This window comes from Anabrus simplex, chromosome 7 (genome assembly GCF_040414725.1).
Source record: "Anabrus simplex isolate iqAnaSimp1 chromosome 7, ASM4041472v1, whole genome shotgun sequence".
Classification (NCBI taxonomy): Eukaryota; Metazoa; Arthropoda; class Insecta; order Orthoptera; family Tettigoniidae; genus Anabrus; species Anabrus simplex.
This window is the reverse complement of record NC_090271.1, coordinates 278,546,451-278,569,788: the sequence shown is the minus strand read 5'-3', so window position 1 is coordinate 278,569,788 and position 23,338 is coordinate 278,546,451. Positions and strand designations below refer to the sequence as shown.

The following is a 23,338-nucleotide window of genomic DNA, read 5'->3' as shown; positions in this document are numbered from 1 at the left end:
TGAAACTCTTGTTATGACTAGAGGGGAGAAAGAAGGGAAAGGTCAGATTAGACTTGCAGACAAACCACTGGAAGTAGTGGAAACATTTAAATACCTGGGGAGTGAATTAATGGAGAATGCTCGACTGGATGCTGAGATTAGTAAAAGGATTCAAGCTGGAAGTTGTTTCTATCATAGTGTAAGAAACATGTTATGGGACAAAGATGTGCCAATGGAAGCAAAGGATACTATGTACAAGATGTGTTACGTACCCATAACAACTTACGGAGCAGAAACTTGGACATTGACAAAGAAGGATGAGAGTTGAATACAGGCAGCTGAAATGAAATTCTTGAGGAGTATGATACAGAAGAGTAGAAGAGACAAAATAAGGAATGTGAAAATCCGGGAAAAAATTGGAGTGGAAAAAATGAATGATAGAATAGAGAAGAGCCGACTAAGATGGTTTGGGCACATAAAGCGAATGAGCGACGAAAGAATGCCAAAAAAGGTGATGGGAGGGCAAATCCAAGGAAGGAGAGGCCGTGGACGACCACGATTGAGATGGAAGGATGCCATCCAATGCAGCATTATAGAAAGAAACCTGGACTGGGACACAGTGTTGGAGGAGGAGTGGTGGAAAGACCGGAGAAAGTGGAGAGGAACCATATTTGCCCCTACCTGGCTACAGTTGGATAAAGGGAAATGATGATGATGATGATGATGATTTTTCAAAGAGCTGTCTTTCAGTATCTCTTGAAGAATCTCAATTGACGACGTGTTGTTTTTATCAAGTGCATTCACAACGGATGCAAAACTTTCAAAATTGTCTGCGTAGCATACCACAGCACTAAGCCAGGTACCCCACCGCGTAACAATAGGAGGAGGAGGAAGCGCAAGATCCGGGATTTTCTCTTTAAACAGATCGATTCTGGGGGTGCTTTTACGAAGACTTTTTTTTGCCTTTAGACACTGATTTATCCACTTGAGGATAACTGAGCCCGCACAGTTTCACATAACCTGTGTAGAGCATGAACAACGCAAGTTACGTGTATCATTTTTGGAAAGCTCACAGAAAGGCCTTCGGCTGCCTGTTTCATGTAAGCTGCGCTGTCAGTATGAAAAAGCAATACATGGTCGTATTTTATACCTTTTGGCCGAAGTAAGTGCATGGCTTCATTGAATAACCTAGCTACAGTGACATGGTTTGCAGCAAGAATTTCTTTACACGCTAGCAAATAAGAATGTTCACAAGCAGTTTTGTCATTCTTCAACACACCAACTACAACATTTCCTACTTTTCTGCCACTTGAATCAGTGGTTTCGTCAATGCTCACCCACAGTTTTTCGCTATCACATACTGCCCGAATTCTCTGTAAAGTTTCTTCGTAACATTTTGGGAAATAGTTTTTCCTTAACGTGGATTTGTCAGGAGCCTCAAAATTAATGTACTTTGTTCTCAGTCCTGGATAATTTATTTTGCCAAAAGGAATGTTGGTGCAAACAAATGCTCTGCATACATCTAAATAATACTGGGAATATTTATATGGGCCTGAATTTGCAGTAGCTGGTTCAGCTATTAGTAATTGTTACGAACGCCCATGTGAAGCAGTCGCAGTATGCTTATTTCCAGACAAATGCTGGGTTACTTGAGAACATTGGTCTGCACTTACTGTTTTACCACACGGTTGGCAAAATATTACTTTTCCTTTGGTAGTAAAAATGCTTTTAAATGCCACTACATATTGTTGAAGACGCGACCTTGGACTCGACTTCTCTTTTGGCATTATTTTGTAGGTTACGACACACACATTTACGGTGAATCACTGTTTCAATAAAAAGAATAGCAGCGGACACTGAAGGAAATATTTCTTAGAAATCCATACAAAATCACACGATCACGAGAATGATATATGGACCCGAACAGCTAACCTTACTCTTAGGAGTGATGAAATCCCACTACCTAATGGTGGGGCAATATTCTTCCCAGTCTCCCATGTCGTAACGGTATTACCCGTCACCTTATCTCTCCACAATTGCCTTTTGCTGGTATTCTATAAACAAAACCAGAGTGGGCTGACTCATAAAAGCGAGTTGGAATTGACATCATGCAAAGAAACATCTTGTGCAACAAATCAAATCGCTGTCTAAATGTAATGCCGTAGCCAGTGACCAGCAAGTTTTAGAACTTCTGGAGGGAAGTCTATAAATAGCCAAAACATTCAGATACATGATGTTAAATACCCTGTTAAAAACAATACCGTAATCGTAAAATGAAAATGTGAGCATTATTTTTTAACACAGAAGCATTTTAAACACAATCCAGTATGCTAAAAGGGGCAGGCGAAGACAAAAGCACAGCTAGAACACAAGCACCGTGGTCCACAGATGGCCTAAACGCAAAGAGAGAGAGAAGCATTTTAAATTTTATTAATTAACAAATATTGCTGATTTATGTGCTTATTATAGATTTTCTTAAAATATGTATTTACATTTTAAAAATGTGAAAATATGTGTTTTTATGTGAAATAAGATTAAGTTTTTACACTTGGTGATGCACAATAGGAATAATGAACTTTGTAACCTGCGTTAAAACTTACAAAAAAAATCTAATTAAAAAAAATCCGCTCCCTAGTAATAGTCATGGAAATAAAAATAATGGTTAGGACGAAGTATAATAACGTTGTTGAGATATAAAAGTTTGTGTGAGTGATAGTTGTATAATGATATAAAGAGGATAATTGACGGCGTAGTGACCGCTAGGGTACACGATAGTCTTGATGATATTCGTGATTATGGATATAGCCATAGTTATTGTATTTAGGGAATAATAACAATTTGAAACTCAACAAATTTTATATAATACAATGATTTAGAAAGTATTCCATGAATTCAAGTAGATGTATTCTTCGAAGCATTCATAATATGTGTTGGTGGTGATTTAAGTTCATCTGATTGAGGTCATTTGTCTTCATATTATATTGTTATTCATTGCTATAAGTTATGGAAGTTATTACTATAGAGTCTTCAATATAATCCGAAGGGTCAAGATAACAATAACGATAATAATAATAATAATGAGATTTATACGGTGATAAAATACATACCCATGGCCAGTAGGCAGTAATGTTCAGTCTCTGAATGTTAAAAGCTTAGCATAAAATCGTGAGAAATCGTATATATACTGAACCATTCTGTTCATGGCCGAAGAATATTGATTTTAGCATAAATTACAGAAATTGCATGAGACCACCCTGAAAGCGCTTTGTATAGCATTTTATTGGGTAAGAGTATCTGAGAGTGCACGTTTTTCGTGGGAACGTGACATCAGAAGCGAGATTAAGCTTCTAGAGACTCAAAAAAATTTATTACCCAAGTGAAGCCTCTTCACCGGTAGCGTTGGATGCACACCGCTCTATGGAATCTCGCGGGAATTTTACCTAGGAGGGAAGAGGAAGTTATTTAATATTTTCCGCCACAAGGGAAATACTGAGGATTGGACACAAGAACTGCAATCAGGGTATTTTTCTAAAAATTTTGATATGCGGCACGGCTATAGTTGTGATCATAAAGGACAATAGTGGTACTTGGCATGCATATCGCGGGAAGAATTTCCATGCGCGGGCGCGCGATGAAGAGTCCACCCACGCAGAGTTTGGTAGTGGGGACGCGAGCCTGATTATATATACAACTGCCAGGCGTGCCAGACTCATTCATCGGGTGTATCGCTGGTACATGAAGGTTGTCACGCCGCCACTCAGCGGAGGGAAGACTGTCTTTATCTACGAGCCGTGTACTCAAAGGTCAACTAAGTCTTGGGAAAATTTTCCCCTACATCACGAGTGGACGAGACACTACTCACCTGTTACGGTGGAGCGGTAACTGGAACTGAAACTGACAAGCAGTCTTCACGGTGTCTAGAGTCGAGCCAGGACCATCAGCGACATCTGTTCAGCACGACATCGTAGTGACGACCATCCAGCCACCGGAACAAGCTGCAGGGAACACTACCGCCAGCCAGAATGTCTCCAGCCGTCAAACCATGTGTGCTACAACCCGCATCTAAAGTCATCATGATGCAGTAAATCAGAAATATCCTCATGGGGGGCTGTTCAGTCATGTGTGCAGATACAGGTCAGAGATTTCCATTGTCTAAGCATGCAGCGGCATAACCAGTTAGGAACTAATAGGGAGATTTGTCCTTCAGCTATCATGTAGATAAGTTATGATATAAGGTAAGGTAAGGTAAGGGTTTTTCTGCCCGAAGGCAGGTCCGAACCTCCGCAGAGGTGTTCCTGAGCCGGAGTTTACGTGCGGTGGGGTGGCCAGTTCCTTTTCGCTCCTCGATTCCCTTACCCCCACCAACAGCGTGTGGCAACCCATCGAACTCCTGACCACGCCCAATGTTGCTTAACTTCGGAGATCTCACGAGATCCGGTGTTTCAACACGGCTACGGCCGTTGGCTTATGATATAATGGTCATGTAAATAGGAACTATGCCCGAGGATCGAACTCAGTTAGGTTAGTATAGTTGCTTGTGGTTATTTTCTCGTTATTTAGTGTCATTTTTGTTTATATTATGGTCATCGTTGCGAATTTAACTTCATGTATTTCATGTATCGGATCATTACGGTCTCAACACAGTAACTTAGACAGGCAGTTATATATTTCCCGGATGCATGTGTCATGTTGATCGTAATATTTGTTGTTTTATGAAAAATGCCTAAGGTCTTCAATAATCTCTGAAACCTACACGGGTAGTCATATCAAGTTGAGCGAGTCATATCTTAGGAGGCTTATAAGAATTATGTAATAAGTTTATTGTGTTCAAAGAAGTAATATGAGGCCCTATCAAGTATTTGAAATGACAGTAAAGTACGCATTTGTATGATGTGAGTGCCAATGAAGGAATGTGCTGTAGACAGCACCAGTGCTAATTGATATACGGGCGTGCTGTATTTAGCATATCTGCGATAGTATATTGATTTGTAGCCAGTATATGATAATGATAGCGATAGGTATGCAAGAGTCAAAGGTTGTGGAGAACAGAGAGAATCATCCCTTCCCATGTTTGTGTTTACACTCCGTCAGCTGGGAGGATACTTTTAGTCTAGGGAAATGGCCGCTCACTTGATACAAAAAACCTAGGTTTGAGAGGGTAAGTGGGTCGTGTGTGACGTCATGACACGGATGTCTGAAAGTTAAGAGCTGAGTGTTGTCTGTCGAGAATACAGTAGAACAGAGACCTTTTATATTACGGTCCCAATAGAGGTAATATGTATCGGATTGTCAATGTCATTCACAGAGACCCGCAACGTGTTTGATATATCGGCATGACATAGTATATTACAGTTCCTCTTATTTCATCTGATATTCTGCGTGTGTTGTACTTGGAAGGTCTAGGGATAGATTCCCTGACGATAGTGTGTAAACCGGGCGAGTTGGCCGTGCGTATAGAGGCGCGCGGCTGTGAGCTTGCATCCGGGAGATAGTAGGTTCGAATCCCACTATCGGCAGCCCTGAAAATGGTTTTCCGTGGTTTCCCATTTTCACACCAGGCAAATGCTGGGGCTGTACCCTAATTAAGGCCATGGCCGCTTCCTTCCAACTCCTAGGCCTTTCCTATCCCATCGTCGCCATAAGACCTATCTGTGTCGATGCGACGTAAAGCCCATAGCAAAAAAAAAAAAAAAAAGGATAGTGTGTAAATAGCATGTTTTTTTGGTATTTTGTAAGATGTTTAAGAGCACTGAGGCATAGATTTGTGTAGATAGAAGGAAGTCAGTGATAGACGTGACCTGCCTTGTGTGCAGATTCGTATTTAAATATTCATTTACTTATGTAAATGTTATGATGGTTGTTGCAGTGCTGGAAAGGATTAGGACGATGATGTCTCCTCTATACCAAATATGTCATAAAAAACGTGTACAAGATGCCTTTAAATGAATAATGATTGTCATATCCATCATATATGCCTTGGACATTTGTTAATTATAAAATCTGAGTATATTGTAATAAACCAGATTGTTATATATTGAATGCAGCTAAATTTTGAGTTACTTTTGGTTAGTGTTGGTTCACACCTTGCATTCTTATCATTTTTTATTATCCTCTTCAATTAAATTCATTTTTGTACTCTTTTTAAAACCCGACACCCCCTGCTCTAAGCTGTTATGCCGGAGCTGATGGAGAGGATACTATTTGCAAGGTAAGCTATGTGCCATGTATATTCACTTCTGGTGGATGTATTGTTCACTATGATGCACTTAGTTCAATCTTGGCATTAGCCTGACGGGAACTAAGTCATTATAGGGCACAATACCCCATTATGGCAATCCACATCACATACGAGTGTTAAGTGATTAGCCCCAGTTAAGAATTAATTGGTGGTATATCTAAAACACTGTACGTAAGTTAAACATTAAAGCTTTAAGTTTTCTTTACCAAACGAAAACGAAGAATAATTCAAGCAGTAGAGGGTTAAGTTCATCTGATTGAGGTCATTTGTCTTCATATTATATTGTTAGTCATTGCTATGAGTTATGGATGTTGTTACTATAGGGTCTTCAATAAAATCCGAAGGGTCAAGATAATAGTAATGAGACTTATATGGTGATAAAATCTATTTTTCATAAATGATTGAGGGAATCGTTTGACCATACGATATTTTGCACCAGTGTACTCTTGATTTAGGATTTGTTTTGGTGAGTTTTTGCATACTCCTATTGTGATAAATATTGATATAGCTGGATTTGGAATATTTGTCTGTGATTATGCTCTATTTCTCTGTTAATAATTAATTTGGTTAATGAACGATTATTCATGACTAGATGAAGGAATACAATCAAATAGAATCTGTGAAGGAAGGGAACCAGCCAAAGAATTTGGGTAAAAATATATTTTCATGTCCAAGAAATTTTGAGTAAAAATTTTATTTGTAAAAGACAGTCATATCATAGAATTTGAATAGAATTTCTCTGTAAAGGAAAATATTTGAATAGGATTAATTATTAATTCATGAATGAAATAAGGAGGGAAAGAATATTTCCTAGAGCCAAACTTGTAAAGGACTTAAGAGAATAATTCAATAAATTTAAAGTAATAAGTAAAATTTTGAAATTACGAAAGTAATTAACTTAACGAGTAGCAAGATGATTGAGATATTCTTAGTGAAGTAAGTTGCTTAAATTAAGAGTAAAACGCTCTACTGTAAAGTGATATGTTAAATGCAAATGAGTATATTTGGATACCATGTTATTCAATTATAAACGAATATTTTTACTAATATCAATTTGATTTGTTCAACGTTACGGTCACATTAAACCAACATTGAGACCGGGAGAAAAGCACACTGTGTAAATAAGTTTTATATTCACTGAAACGAGTCCAGGAGTACTCTTATTTGTTTTATAATTTTTTTATGTCCAGACTGTTTGCTTTAATAAATGTTTGTTGTTATATGGTTATGAATTTCATTATGCCATGTCACCTGTCCAATCACCTTCAGCCCTGCAAACTATAAATTTTAAAAGGTCTGCCCCGATATAGTGAAAGCGGCCCTGCAAATGTTGCACTCATGGGACTCTCGCTCCGCCGACTGAGCGACCCCGGAAAAGGGGACAATATATATATTAGTTTTAGGTATTTGTTACCATAGATGGGAACATTTTTATTGTTCTATTCTTCTTTTAAAACAAAAATATTTGTGCATTTCATTTCTCAGGATAATTTGAACTTGGAAATGAACTGATAATTAATGCAATTTTATTTGTATTTGAGTTATTATCACTCCATTATGTTACAGGTTAATGCAGCACTTGGAGACTGCATTGCGTTCCTTGCTAGCAGTTGGCTTTTTGGAGAAAGATGTTGATGAGGTGAAGAGTATTTTTGCAGATACAAACTTGTATCTTCTGTGTGTTACCATCTTTGTTGCTGCTGTTCATGTAAGTTAGGAAATTGGCTTCTTTGGACTTAATGTATATTTCTTGTGTTGTGCATTTTGATTTTGTCATGATCATCATCATCATCATTTCCCATTATCCATCTGTAGCCGAGTAGGGGCAAATATGGTTCCTCTCCACTTTCTTCGGTCTTTCCACCACTCCTCCTCCAACACTGTGTCCTATTCCAGGTTTCTTTCTCTAGTACTGTGTTGGATTGTGTCCTTCCACCTCAATCGTTGTCTTCCGCAGCCTCTCCTTCCTTGCATGAGCATTTCCATCACCATTTTTGGCATTCTTTCATCACTCATTTGCTTTATGTGCCCAGACCATCTTAATCGGCTCTTCTATATTCTATCATTCATTTTTTCCACTCCAATTTCTTCCTGGATTTTCTCATTCCTTATTTTGTCTCTTCTACTCTTCTGTTACATACTCCTCAAGAACTTCATTTCGGCTGCCTATTTTCAACTCTCATTATTCTAAGTATCATTGATAGAATTCTGTATCATTTGAAATCATGTAGGTATTTACTATTCTGTTGCTCTAAAATAAGAAATAATGATGATGTAGTGTAGTGTTAAACGTCCTAATATCTTGGTCATCATCATCTGAATGAGAAGTGAAATTTATGTGAAGACTAGCAATTCTTAAGGCTCTACCTGCTTTGTTTTCAGACTGAATTAGATTTGAATACTTTTGGTAACAATTGTGAACATCTCAGTATGGTTATAAGCTATACATTTCATTTTTGTTCCTTTTCAATACCATATATATCAAGTAAATGACATTACATAAGTCTTGGGACTAGTTTCAACCTCTTAGTGGCGATCTTCAGCCAAAGATATCATTTACTTGATATATTGTATTGAAAAGGTGGTTTCAATTTATTCTTATAATCTCAGTATGGCTTCTTCATCAAATAGCATGTCCAAGGCCAAAAGTCAGCAAACATTACTTGTACTTCTAACAGATGACAGTGTACGAAGTTTCCTTGCGCAAACGTATGACAAATCTGTGAAAATTTACAATCTTGTCCGTGTAATCAGCAGGCAACTTTTGGCTTAGTGTTGTTCTCCTTCGCACTGACAGATTGTGTCGTCGCATTAACCCCTTAATCCACCCACGACTCGCCTTAAACTGAGCTATGTTGTGTTTGCGTGCTACCTCCCGTCCCTTAATTTGTAACATTTCATATGGTACACTGCAGCCATTGCTACGTATTTCATTGACGTACATAAACACTTCTTCATCAATTATAGGAAACTTCCCTGTTTTAGGACCTCTAAACGCGCATCTAGAAGGGTTTATGCTTTTTAGCTTGTTTTTTTAATTTCCGCCAGTCACGCACCAACTTTTCACCCACTGAAAATTTTCTTTCTGCAGCTCTGTTCCTGTGCTGTTCAGCGAAGGCAATTACGCTTAGCTTGAAGCCTGCAGAATAGTTTCTATATTTTCCCATAATCGCTTATAAATGCTTCAACCGTTAATGTTTTGCAATATAAATGACAGTCCGTAATTGTTCACTATTAAAACAAATTATTTTTACAAACACCCCAAAAACTTAAATTCTCATGCACACATGTGTACAGTAATCACGTCAGTCACAAACAAATAAATGCATCTGTGATCTGTCCATTCCAGAGCAGCCAATACTGTTAGGCAGCAAGGAAGCATGCAGCAATTTATCATCAGTTTAGCTCGTTGGTTGCGACACACTAGTGCGCTTGCGCAAAGCTCGCAAACCGGAGCACGGACGTCTTCATACATCGCTCTAGCTAGCGTGGTGTAGATCTACTGTAGTTGACCGTGTTCCGAGACGTCAGTAACAAACATTCATTTTTTCAATTTCTTTTAAAAATACGGTAATTAGGTTAATATTTCTTCCCAGTTATTGATGATTTTACATTACATTACTGACGAGTTTATAAAATAAAACTTTAATACCATTGGATAATAATTATCTTGACTGCTTGGGTAAAAGTTTTCATCCCATGCCCAGACACGTATGACATAGTAGTAAGATAAAAGTCTAGCGATGACGACTGAGACATCATAAATAATTCGGCTGACCTTGAGCTGAATAATTCCGTGGAAATCTGCATTATCGTCTTGGATTTCACTTCGTGCGCAATAATGCAGGAGCCGGCCCCATGGTGTAGGGGTAGCGTGCCTGCCTCTTATATGGAGGCCCCGGGTTCAATTCACGGCCGGGTCGGGGAATTGTACCTGTATCTGAGGGCTCGTTCGAGGTCCACTCAACCTACGTGATTACAATTGAGGAGCTATCTGATGGTGAGATGGCGGCCCCGGTCTAGAGAGCCAAAAATAGCGGTCGTGAGGATTCATCGTGCTGACCACACGACACCTCGTAACCTGCGGGCCTTCGGGCTGAGCAGAGGTCGCTTGCTAGGCCAAGGTCCTTCGCGACTGTTGCACCGGGGGCGGGTGGTTGTAATAACTCATAATTCTATCAGACCACTTGTCTACTAGAAGACAAGTGTGTGTTGGTACCGGTATTTCCTGGCGATGTTGCCGATAAGCGATAACTTACAGCCTTACGTATTTCAAATGAGAACCCATAATATGTAGGTGGTGAATAAATTGTACACTGTCTTGCGACCATGTTGTCAAACTGCAAATAGCCTACCGGTAAGCCATGCGTCGTACATATACCGTTATTATTTATTTATATGTTGTGCAACATTTCGCAAATGTGACTGTGTTGCCAAATTGCCCATAAACCATACACGTATTTAAATTGCGCATTCATGTGCAACTTACATTGCAGTTCCATTTACCTTTTAACCAGATTGGTGAACAAAATTTGGACGTGCGACGATTATGTGATTAAATGTTTAAAGTCCGATTTTTGTAGTGAAAATAAAGGATGCGACGATTACGTGGTGGTGACGATTATGCCGGGAAATACGGTATTTTCATTTTTATCAGATAAAGCATACACCAAACCACAGAAAAGCATCTTTGCTTTCATCGAAACTTCCCAAGTTTGAGAGAAAGTGCATATGAACTGTTTTGTAGCAAATTTTGTACACTTGATGGGATCCATTTTTTCCTAAGAGGACTGACAGTTCAGGCAACATATTCACTCGTAACACACAAATTTTCTTCCTTGTTTCACTTAAAAAGCAAATGATTTCAACAGTTAGCAGAAGAAACTGATTATTAAAAATGTACATACAATTTTCTGCAATATATTCATTTCAAACCCTCTATACTGTAGTTAACACTATCTCTGTTTTTAAACTTCAAACTTTGCCTTAAATTCACGTACCTTTAACTTATACTCTATATCCCGGGCATGAAAGATCTGGAGGAAATAACTTTCTAATTATGAAAGAATTACTGAAATCGGTTGAGTGGCTCCTGGGGTTAACCTCCATATTCACATAAACTTGCAAACTTTTTCTCATTGTGAGTAGTAAGCTCACCGGACAAAAAATTAGTCCCCCTAGTGTGCACGCACAGATGGATCATTAAGCCTGTACAGATGGCGCAGCTCGTCGCCATAAGACCTATCTGTGTCGGTGCGACGTAAAGCCCCTAGCAAAAAAAAGATGGCGCAGCGAACGAGTCCTATGCTCAACCGCACGTGCACTGCCTCTATGTGAACATCAGGCAGTAGCGATCTATGAGACATTGATGTTTCAAGTGGACAGTGTACGTCAACATGAGTAGATGTAAGGATGTGACAGAGTGACAAAAAGGGGCAATCGTGTTTGGCTGTACCCATAGCCATGATGTATCTACAAAGACGCACACAAAATGCTGTCAATTGGTACACTTATTTATTTAGAACTAATTATTTACACATTAACACGCATAACCTTAATCACTGCCGTCACAACAAAACACTTCACTCCGAAAACATCAACAAACCACCATTTTTAACAACTGCCTATTGCTAAGCACATGGAGACTGCAACCTTGAAACAGTTGACTGCTGACTGCTTACATTAGCATGTCGGCCTTAAACACAACATAACTCCTGTCAAACAATAACTCTTCATCATCATCGAGACCGTCTCTCTCTATAGGTTGCCTGGCCAGGCTTGTAGAAGGCTATGACATAACTAGAGCCCAGATTTCCATGCACTATCAAGTCTCAAAATATGCATGCATTCATGCCCTATCATGTGGCAAAACATGCACAATAAACTGGAAAATGTGCAATATCTAAATTCAGTTCATTTTGAAACATTGTACAACAACTACCGTAATTTCTCCAAATTGTCTTGATTTAAGCTCAACCGAGCTCGATAGCTGCAGTTGCTTAAGTGTGGCCAGTATCCAGTAATTGGTAGATAGTAGGTTCGAACCCCACTGTCGGCAGCCCTGAAGATGGTTTTCCGTGGTTTCCCATTTTCACACCAGGCAAATGCTGGGGCTGTACCTTAATTAAGGCCACGGCCGCTTCCTTCCCATTCCTACGCCTTTCCCATCCCATCGTCGCCATAAGACGTATCTGTGTCGGTGCGACCTAAAGTAAATAGCAAAAAAAAAAAAAAAAAAAAAAAATATTTAAGCTCATCTATTTATCTGTCAGCACATGCTGACAGGTGCATACTTAAATGAAGGCATTTGGGACAAAGTGAGGTCAAATTGTACGTCTTTCGCATTTTCACCACAATATGCCTTCTATAAGCTTGACGAATTCAAAATCAGGATTTGAACCGATCACTTTGTTCAACGTATCTCTAGCTGCCGTAGATACTTTTCCGGGCGATGATTGAGATACATTAGAATGTCCTCAATAACTGATAACGATTGCCTGCTGCGATAACACGGACAGACGTGATGAGTGAGAGTTCCTGGTAGGAAACTCTGGGATAACAACAGAGGGTTCTGTGCCAAACCAAAGTCTGTAAGCTGCTGTCTCAGTAACGCGGCGTCATAGAAGTGAGCTACAAGTTTTGATTTGTTCGTCTAACATCCAATGTATAACTGGGGCACCTTATCCTAAGAATTACAGAGATCGTCGTGGGGCCTTCCGGCTTACATCAATGTTTACTCGAGCAACAGATAAGAAAGTGCTTGGTTAATTGGATTATAGGACCTCTACCTTATGTACTAACTTTGGTTGTAATATAGGATGCCAGGAATACATTCTTTCCATCTCTCAATCATAGACATACTGTATACTGTAGAGAAACGGTCCCAAATACTCCAAACAAAATTCATAAAAGGCACTGCCATCTAAGTTAACATTATATATATATGTGTACAAAAGTCAGCTGAATAGTCATATTACGCAATATTAAACTTCCAAATGTTAATTAAACTTCCAAATCTTCAAAATATGTATTATGCATAAATTTTCTCCTGAAAAGGCCATGACATGCAAACATGCAGGGAAAAGGAATGGTTATTTGGAATCGTTAAGTCATAAAACAAATATTTGCAAAGTTTCATAAGTGTAGCTAGCTTATTTAAAAACATGCATTAGCATGGAAATCCGGGCTCTAGTCATAACATATCTTCTAATCATTTCTAGAGAGCCTAAGGCCTAGATATAATGTAAAGAATAATCTACATAGTTCTCGTCTTACCTAGTGTTATTCTGGAAATTACAATGTGTTGCACAATACTGTAGTGGATTACATATCATGTATACAGATAATAAATAATATATACTACTGCACCCTACCTGTGTCCAGGTGAGACACAACTATCACTCTGGCTAGTCAGATGTAGTCTCAGGGTATCCACCAGCAAGAAAAATGTATAATTTTTCTATAAGTCAGGTTTTACGTGAATTCCAAGAAAGAACCAACAACCGTACGCGATACTGTCCGATGAACGTCTTCACCTTACCGCATAAATTCGCAAATTTATCTTCAACCATAATTTCATAACGCAACTCGCATAAAAATTACCTTACATACTCAGTCTTCTATCTACCACTATAAATGATCACTCATTGAATTATGAAAATAACGAAGAAACATATTTATTAACCTAATAAATTATTGAAAGAAATTGAATTCAGTGTTTCTGAAATGAAGTCAAATCTTCCCTAATTATCCTTGAAAAATTAAGTTAATCATTCAATTGCATTAATATGACACAATTACATCATCATTAAGAAAAATTCAGGATTCCTCCACATAATTTACACATTTGAAAATATTAAATATCTGAATTCGTTAGCGTCGAATATCACTCTGATGAACAGCATTATGACGACTGACGTGCTAAGGTTTTCGACCCTACTGCCACTTAAATTACGGCTCCTAGTCTAATATCTACTCATTTAAAATTCTAACTTAAAATATAAAACAATACTCAACATATAAAATAATCTATCTCCCTATCCTACCTGTATAATTCTTAATTAATTTCATCTCGGCTCAATATGCGTTCAGCCATTAAGCTTATCTTAAATACGAGGGCTATTTTTTTTTCAAGGTCCGATTGGTCACGAAATGAAACAGCAGTACAAATTTGACACTTTTCTATTAGTAACACTTACTGATACATCACAGCTATTTTTCAACATAGTCGCCTCGCAGATTGAGACATTTGTCGTAGCGTGGTACCAACTTGTCAATGCCCTCTTGATAGAACATCGCCGCCTGCGCCTGTAACCATCTTTGTACGCCGGTCTGCAGCGCCTCGTCAGTGTCAAAATGCTGTCCTCCTAGCCAGCGTTTCATGTGAGCAAAGAGGTGAAAATCTGATGGAGCCAGGTCCGGACTGTATGCTGGGTGTTCGAAAACGTCCCACTGGAAACGCTGCAGGAGGTTCGTGGTGGCAGCTGCAGTGTGCGGCCGAGCATTGTCATGGAGGAGGACAATGCCTGATGACAACATCCCTCTCCGCTTATTCTGAATTGCCCGTCGTAGACGTTGAATAGTCGCACAGTATGCGGCTGCAATGATGGTGGAACCACGTTCCATGAATTCCACCAACAGAACTCCTTTCCGGTCCCAGAACACAGTAGCCATACACTTTCTGTTGGAGATTGTTCGCTTGAATTTCTTTGGCTTACTCGGGGAGTGCGAATGCATCCATTGTTTGGATTGCTCTTTTGTTTCTTCCATTTCAAAATGAACCCATGTCTCGTCCCCTGTGACAATTTTGTTCTAAAAATCCGGTCCTTCATCATGGTAGCGCTGGAGAAATGCTAAAGCGGCGCCCATTCGCTGTGTTTTGTGACGGTCAGACAGCATCTTCGGAACCCGTCTCGCACAAAGTTTGCGGTACTGAATTGTCTCACTCACAATTGTGTAGAGAGCTGACCTGGAAATTTCAGGAAACGAAGCACTCAACACAGAAATTGTGAACCGATGATTTTCTCGAATTGCCTGATCCACAAGCTGAACAAGATCATCGGTTGACACACGCTTCCTTCCCTGGCCGCCTGCATCATGGACGTCTGTACGCCCTGCTGTAAAGTTCCTGCACCATTGTCGCACTTGGCTGTCGCTCATGCACGTTTCACCATACACACGACTTATTCGGCGATGAATTTCGGCTGCATTGCACCCCTCAGCCTGAAGAAATCGAATTACACCGCGCACTTCACACTTGGCGGGCGAAGCGATCGTTGTAGCCATGTTTACGAGCGTGCTGCACGTTCACTACTGACAGGACTGAGGTGAGGCACATAACGGTCATTTCAGAGACGTTGCGCAACACATCTGTGCAGCGGTTCATCATACATTCGCGGGCGTTTGACTGTCGCGACCGATCGGACCTTGAAAAAAAAAGCCCTTGTATATCACGTGTGCAAGAAATTCAACAAGTATTTGCAGTGTAACATCTCGGTATTATGCTAGTACGTCAGCTACATATATCATCTTGCCTACCTCACATTTCATATTTCTGAGAATACGTCTCGAAACAGCTGTAATTACAACCATATCATCTTCAATTCTCAACTGTATATGAATTTTAACCATCCATACCTTATTATAAGTTACTCCCTTGGCGTATTCCCTTTTCAGTATTTGCATCGTCTAACTGCATCAATTCCATTCATATTTAACGTCTATTCATCACATATATGTCTCATTAACTATCACGACGCATGATATTATACTTAAATCATCTCATAAACTCCATACTATCATTTATAACCTTCAATTAATACACTCTTAACTTCCTCAATATCTATACTCAACACGTATGACCTTCTTTATATCATTTGCTACTATTGAGACATGACGTCTTTCTCCGCGTAAATAGTCCTTTCCATTGACTAATTCACTTTAAAAATACGATGCATAACCTTAAGTACCGTATATGTACTTTTAACAATATTATTGGACAAGGAATAACTTGACTTTAAATATCACTTCACAGTACGCTATCCACTTGTGACGTAATCTAAGATCGGATGGCTTATGAAACTCATAGATATTATTCATCATTTGACACTCTTTGAAATCAGCTGTTATATTACTTTCCTTCTTAACCGTATTCTCATTTACCTCGTTGAATCACTTGTTAATATGTAACCATACTCCATGACATATCCTTCTAATTCTACACTGACTTAATATATCATGAGTATCTTAAGTATAATGCACTTCACTTCAACGTTTCACTTGCACACTTAATTATCTACTTAGGCTATTCTATTCTACCGCATATGCCACAAAATTATATGAATTAAGAATTATGTTACTTATTATAAACACTTAGCTCGTCTTTTGTCATCTCGGGCCTCAGTTGCTCTGCTTCCGCTCGTCACATGGTTAGTACTCTGCCCATGGTTCGATGTCTGGCTGGATTCGTCATCTTAGGTTGATCTGGCTGGGCAACATCCTCCTCTCATCTCGGGTAGTTTTAACTGCTCGGATGATATCTCCCTCCAGGTCGGTCCATCTGGGTGTTTAGCAGACCATCATCTTCTCGGAAAAACTGCCGATAAGATCAAATATTTCTGAGAAGTACATATTCATTTCAGACTTTCGTTAAATTAATATTTCTCTTAAGATATCTTTTCCTCAGTCTCCTCTTGTGAAATAATCATCCAATTCTCTAAGTCCGCGTAAAATATTCAGAATTTAAATTATTTAATTTCAGAGATATTGTTTCTTCCATGACTTCTCTTTTAATAAAGTAATTCTCTGCTATCGTTTCCTCTTCCTATGGCTTCCAGTTTCTGTTTTCATTGTATAACTGATCTTGTACTTCAGGACAATCAGTACACGTATTTGGATGAATTTTCGTAATTCTCGGTGTATTTTATATCTTCCACCATATTTTTGTGTGTTGTTTCACTGTCTTCTTCAGTATTATCAAAGCTTTTCCTCGGTATTTCTTAGAATCGTAGTAATCTCCTTATTTCCACAGAGCGATATCAGTTTACTTATTCTCTCGAGTTAATTTTTTCAAGTCCTTTTTCCTCAATAATCTCTTCTATTTTACTTGTTTTCTTTTTTTGAAAACAATCTACTTGACTTTACTCTGTTCTGCACCGCCTTCGTAATATAGTAGTTTCGAGTAAGTCATGGCCTCCTATTGTGTTTAAATGTTAAGACTTTTTTATGTACTCTCTTTTTTTTTTTTTTTTTTTTTTTTTGCTTGAGTGGTTTATACCTTCCGTAGGCGCCATTTCGGAACACGTCCCAAAAATGCAACGGGCACACTATTAATTACAGATTCTTACATTAACTAAACATATATATATACAGCACATGTTTCATGACATAACCTCACAAACAATGCAATAGTAAATAATAATGATACTAATACTGATAAGGGGATGTACATCACAAGTAATAATAACAATAGTAATAACTCAAGCTCGATACTTGCATTATTTACCCATGGGTTAAAGAATATTGTTTTCAAGTTATATCAATTTATTATGCCTGCATCAATATCCCCTCTGTAACTTGAAACAATTCCTACAGTCTACCACACTTGTCGACTTTGCTTTGGGTGTAGATTGTATCTTCTTTCGTCCTCGACGTCGCTGGATGTGTTCTCCTCTTGACCGGATCGTGCCGTGTTGAGGGTTAGGGTTGCCTCGCTGCCAGCCTCTACCTCGATGATAGTCGATGCATTCTCCTCATGACCAGATTGTGCTATGTCATTAGTAGCCTCACCTTCAGGTGGACTCGTGGCAGTACCAGGCTTACCCTGCATGCGCAGTGGGTGGGTGACTCGCCGCAACTCCAATGCATGGACCTTACAGGAGGGTTGGTCTTTAGTAAGTAGACCCCATGGCCCAGCTGCTTATCCACCTGGACGGCACCAACCCACCTAGGTACGAGACCTGCGTGAAACCCTCCAATCTTATTGCTGACAGGGTGGTTATGTAGCAGTACTTGTTGGCCTGGTAGGAAGATCTGGGTCTCTTCAACATCTTGAGTCTTGGTCTGGGTAAGGGATCTCTTCTCGGCCAAAGCTTGCTTCTCCTTGATGTGCTGCTGCTGCTGCCACGCTGCCAGGGAACCAGCTGCATCATCTTGACCAGAAGTGGGTGGTATACGAATCTCCCAATCCCCGGTGCCATATAGCTGTCGACCAAGAAACAGCTCTGCTGGGGAATAGCCAGTGACACGGTTGATGCGTCGTCGCAGGGCAGAGAGTGACTGCGGTATCTGACGGTCCTACAGTCAATGTTCTTTGTCTATTAGGTGGACCCGTAGCACCCTTTTTAGCTTCTGGTTCCGTCGTTCCGTTGTATTGGCCCTTAGGTTGTAGATAAAGGTGGTCCAGTGCTCCACACCTAATTCTGTCATCATTTGCTGACACTTCCTTGTAGTGAACTGACTCCCGTTGCCTGACAGAATGCTCCGTGGATAACCGTAGTTACTGAATACCTGATCTTGTAGAAGGCTGGTGATGCGTCCTGTCATGGCTTCTGGTATCGGAAAGACCTCAGTCCATCTTGTGAAGAGGTCGGTGATTACTAGGAGTCCTGTTTTACCCCGTGGTGTTCTAGGGTAAGGACCCATCAAATCCAGGGCTATGACCTCCCAAGGGCGTTGCAGCTGGCTCCCGCGCTGACTTGAATCTGCCTTCCTGTTACTTGCCTTGGTGCAGGCACAGATGTAGCACCCCATCACATAGTCCAGGATGTCTTTCCGCATGTTGACCCGGAAGAATCTTTGTCGGATAGACTGATACGTCTCTTCGCTTCCTGGATGTCCGGCTTCAGTGCTGTCGTGGAACTTCTCGAGGATGCCCGTCGTTTGTTGTGTGGGGATCACCACTACTGTAGGCACGTCGGAGAGTTGCGTTCTGTACATCAAGAGTGCTCCGTCAACCCGGAAGTTCTTGTAGCAAATCTCGAATTCCCTCCGGACGAGTCAACTATCGGTGTTTTGTCTCCTAATCCGCTGCGTCATGGTCCTACAGGGCTTGTCTTGTTCTCAGCACTTTTTGATTACTCCCAGATCAAGTTCCTTCTTGGTGGTCGTAAGGATAGGTTCCTTAGGCTCACTCTGGTGTTTTCGTGGGAACTCCCTCTCGACAATGGTGCTTCTAGCTTAAGTTTCCATCGCCTGGTGCCTAGATAAACTGTCTGCTTCTATTTTCGTCGGTCCTGGGACGTGACACACATCGATATCAAATTCTGCGATTAACAGTTTTTCCTATCATCCTTAACAGAGCCCATCGCATTAATTCAGGTTTTGAGTCGGAGACCGCGTTCAACCATTTGAGAGCAGCGATATCAGTGTAGAGCTGGAAATTCCTTCCCCCCAAGTAGCCCATGAATTTGCGCATGGCCCCCACCACGGCTGAGGCTTCCTTCTCAGCAGTGCAGTAGCGTTGTTCTGTGGGAGATAGCTTTCTGCTGGCATACTCGATGTCCCTTCCGCTATCACATCTCTCCTGGAATAACACTACTCCTAGGCCGGAGTCGCTGGCGTCTGTCTGCAGGCAAATCTTCCATTGAGGGTTGGGATGGTCTAGACCGGAAGCGTGCATATCACAGCCTTAATGTCTTGGAATGCTGCCTCTTCCTTGCTGGTCCTTCGGAACGAGGGTTTGTTATGGAGTAGATCGTGATTGGTATTGCCTTCTTTTCAAAGTGTGGCACGAAGCTGCTATACCATCCACACAAGGCAAGGAACTGACGTACTTGTCGCTTGGTCAGAGGGCGTTCATCATCTTCGATAGTTTGATTCTTCTCCGGTTGCCTTTCTAAGCCTTCAGATGTTAGGACGTGGTCAAGATATTCTACGCGGGACTGGGGGAAGTGGCACTTCTCCAGTTGGCAAGTCAGTCCATGAATCTTTAGTCGTTCCGGCACTTTCTCCAGATGTACGAGTTATTGAAAGTTCTTGCTGTGAATTAAAATGTCGTCAATTTACACTTGGCAGAAATCTCGAACATATCCTGACAATAACTTATCCATCAGTCACGGAGTGGCAGGGGCATTCTCCAATCCAAAAGGCATTACTGTGAACTGGTACATTCCTCTCGGTGTCTTCAATCTAAAAGGCATTACTGTGAACTTGTACAATCCTCTTGGTGTCATAAAGGCGGTCAGTGTTCTACAACTTTACTCGACCTCCACTTGCCAGTATCCGGAATTGAGATCGAGTGTGCTGAAAATCCTAGACCCACTTACTTTTTTCAGCGAGTCTTTCAGGCATGGAGTAGGTGTCACTAACAGTCTTCTCGTTCAACCTGCGGGAGTCCACACACAGTCGATACTCCCCATTCTTCTTTTTTGGTAGGATGATAGGTGAAGCCCAACAGGATGTAGAGGGTTCGATGAGACCTTGCCCTTCCGTCTCTTGAATCTTATGAATGATGAAGTTGCGTTTATCCGGGTTGATTGGATATGTAAGCTGCTTGATGGGTGAGGAAGTGCTGCATTCAGTGGTGTGCGTTACCATGGTAGTCCTTCAAATTCTATTGGTGATGACATCCGGAAAGTCCATAAGGCATGTCTCAGCTCCTTTTCTTCACTTGGTTGAAGATGCGTTAACTGGATATCTCCCAGGTCTACGCCAACTTACGCATCCTTCTGAGTCCGCAGATTTCCATCGTGTCAGGCGACCCTCAGACATCTGTCTTTTCCCAAAAAGTCTTCATGAGCTGCAGTCTTGGATCACCTAATATTATATCAGGTATCAGGTTCTGAATCACTGCCACGTCAATTACAATAGGCATGTTCATGCCTTTAGCGGTTAGGTTAGTCTCTACTTTACCGAGCTCGATAGCTGCAGTGGCTTAAGTGCGGCCAGTATCCAGTAATCGGGAGATAGTAGGTTCGAGCCCCACTGTTGGCAGCCCGGAAGATGGTTTTCTGTGGTTTCCCATTTTCACACCAGGCAAAGGCCGGGGCTGTACCTTAATTAAGGCCACGGCCACTTCCTTCCACTTCCTAGGCCTTTCCTATCCCATCATCGCCATAAGACATATCTGTGTTGGTGCGACGTAAAGCAAATGGCAAAAAAAGAAAAAAGAACAAAGGTCTCTCCTTGGATGGAATAGGTTACCCCATCCGCTTCTCCCACTACTCTTCCGAGATGGTGAGACTTCATAGGCTGTAGTAATCTGGCAACAATCCCATTGGCAAATGAATGGCTTGGTTGGGTGTTGAGTATGGCAGAAAAATTCTGCACATTCCTGTACCTGGTCTCATTCAATGCAGAATTGGCCAGACCTAGTTTCTCTGATGTCAAGGTTGGGCACTTATTCTTTGTGTCCCGTCTTTCCACATTGGTAGCAATTCCTAACGAAGCTGGCCTCTTCCGCAGCTTTGCTCTTGTGTTCCTCCTCCAACTGGGCGATGATTCTATGTAGATCGTCAAAGGATCTCAGTTGTGATACTTTCACTAGGGGTCAAAGATTATCGTGGGGTAGCTCTGTGATGTCTGATAAGATCTTCTTCTCACTTCCTTCTGGGTGCAGACATTGAAGAGCCGGTACTTCTGTAGGACGAATGCACTAGGTCTCATGCCGGTGGGTTGTGCGTCAGTCAGTAGCTTCCTTTTCACAGAACTCTTCACCCCTTTGGAATTAAACCTAGTAAGGAACTCCCTCTTGAAGTCTGTCCAGGTTAACATTTTTAAACCCTTTAAGTTATTCCACCAAGTAGTGCTTGCCCCTTTAATCGTGGTGTGATGATTTGCACGAAGATGTCCTCTGGTAGATTAGTCCTTCCTAATAGACTGACTGATCCCTCGATGAAGCTAGTCGGGTTCTCTTCCAGTCGCCTGTGGTATTCCACAGGGCTCTCTATCATCACCTTCGGATCTAGGTGTCCTGTATTGCCGGTTAGTTTTGAGGGGGTTAGAGATGTGGCGATACGTCCTGTTTAAGTTAATCTATCTTCTACCTCCTGAAGGATTCTTTCTCTTATATTCTGCACATCTCCCTTGATGGTCGAAATCCGGTTTTCTAACCTTCCTTCAACACCAGAAATACGGCGTCCAAAATTTCCCACAGTGCAGAAATTCGGTTTTCAAAATTTACCTTGACGGTAGAAATTCTCCCCTCAACCTGTTGCTTTATGCTGGAAACCTGGATTTCCACTTCCAGCTGGCTTACCCTACTATCAATCTGTTCAACCTGTCCCAGTTTTGACCGGATGTCTGATATTTGCTGCGTTAATTGATTGGTGACGTTGCTTATTTGGGATGAAATTTTGTCATTTACTTTTGAAATTTTGGTTCTAGTCCCTGTTCTACTTGGTAAATCTGTATGTACACTTTTGCTATTTGTCCAGTTAAAACTGAGTTAGCTTGAGAAATTTTGTAGTTTACTTTCAAAATTTGGTCTCTAATCTCTTCTTTTAGGGTGGAGTTGAGGTCTGAAGTTTTGTCTGAAAGTTTGTCATTTACTTTTAAAATTTGATCCTTTAATTTGGAAATAACTCGTGAATCAACGTCTGAGATTTTGTCATTGAGTGGCTGCATCATGTTCATTAAGTTTGAACAGATTTTGGGAATATTTACCTCATCTTCCGATGTTTTGCCTGGATATTCATCGACGTTGATGAAAAACGTTTAGGGATCTTCTCTTTTTTCAATGAGATCCTTCCCGTAACTGTGTCTGCAGCAATTTCTTCTTGGTTTTTGTCGGGAAATTTCTCGTGGCAAGTTCATCTTTGTTTTGTTGACGGACATATTTTCTAGTGTCGGTTGCATTTTGATCTGTTTCTCACTATACTCCTATTCACTCATAAATTTTTACGCCCTGTCCCATGGTCACCAAGGTTGTATCCACAAAGACACGCACAAAATGCTGTCGCTAGATACACTTATTTATTTAGAACTAATTATTTACATATTAACACCCATAACCTTCACAACAGAACACTTCACTCCGAAAACATCAACAAACCACCATTTTTTACACACGCCTATCGCTAAGCACATGGAGACTGCAACCTTGAAACAGTTGACTGCTGACTGCTTACATTAGCATGTTGGCCTTTAAACACAAAACAACTCCTGTCAAACAGTAACTCCCAC

General features: G+C 40.6%; 1 protein-coding gene across 3 annotated transcripts in view; it reads left to right on the top strand.

Moving 5' to 3' along the window:
* Positions 1–23,338, top strand: part of LOC136877546 (lipid scramblase CLPTM1L) — a 306,831-nt gene that overhangs the window by 84,048 nt on the left and 199,445 nt on the right. For all 3 annotated transcript variants that reach the window (XM_067151673.2, XM_067151672.2, XM_068228675.1), the window contains one exon: positions 7,784–7,925. In XM_067151673.2, coding sequence (XP_067007774.2) covers positions 7,784–7,925 — 142 coding nt within the window. The remainder of the gene's footprint in view (positions 1–7,783; positions 7,926–23,338) is intronic.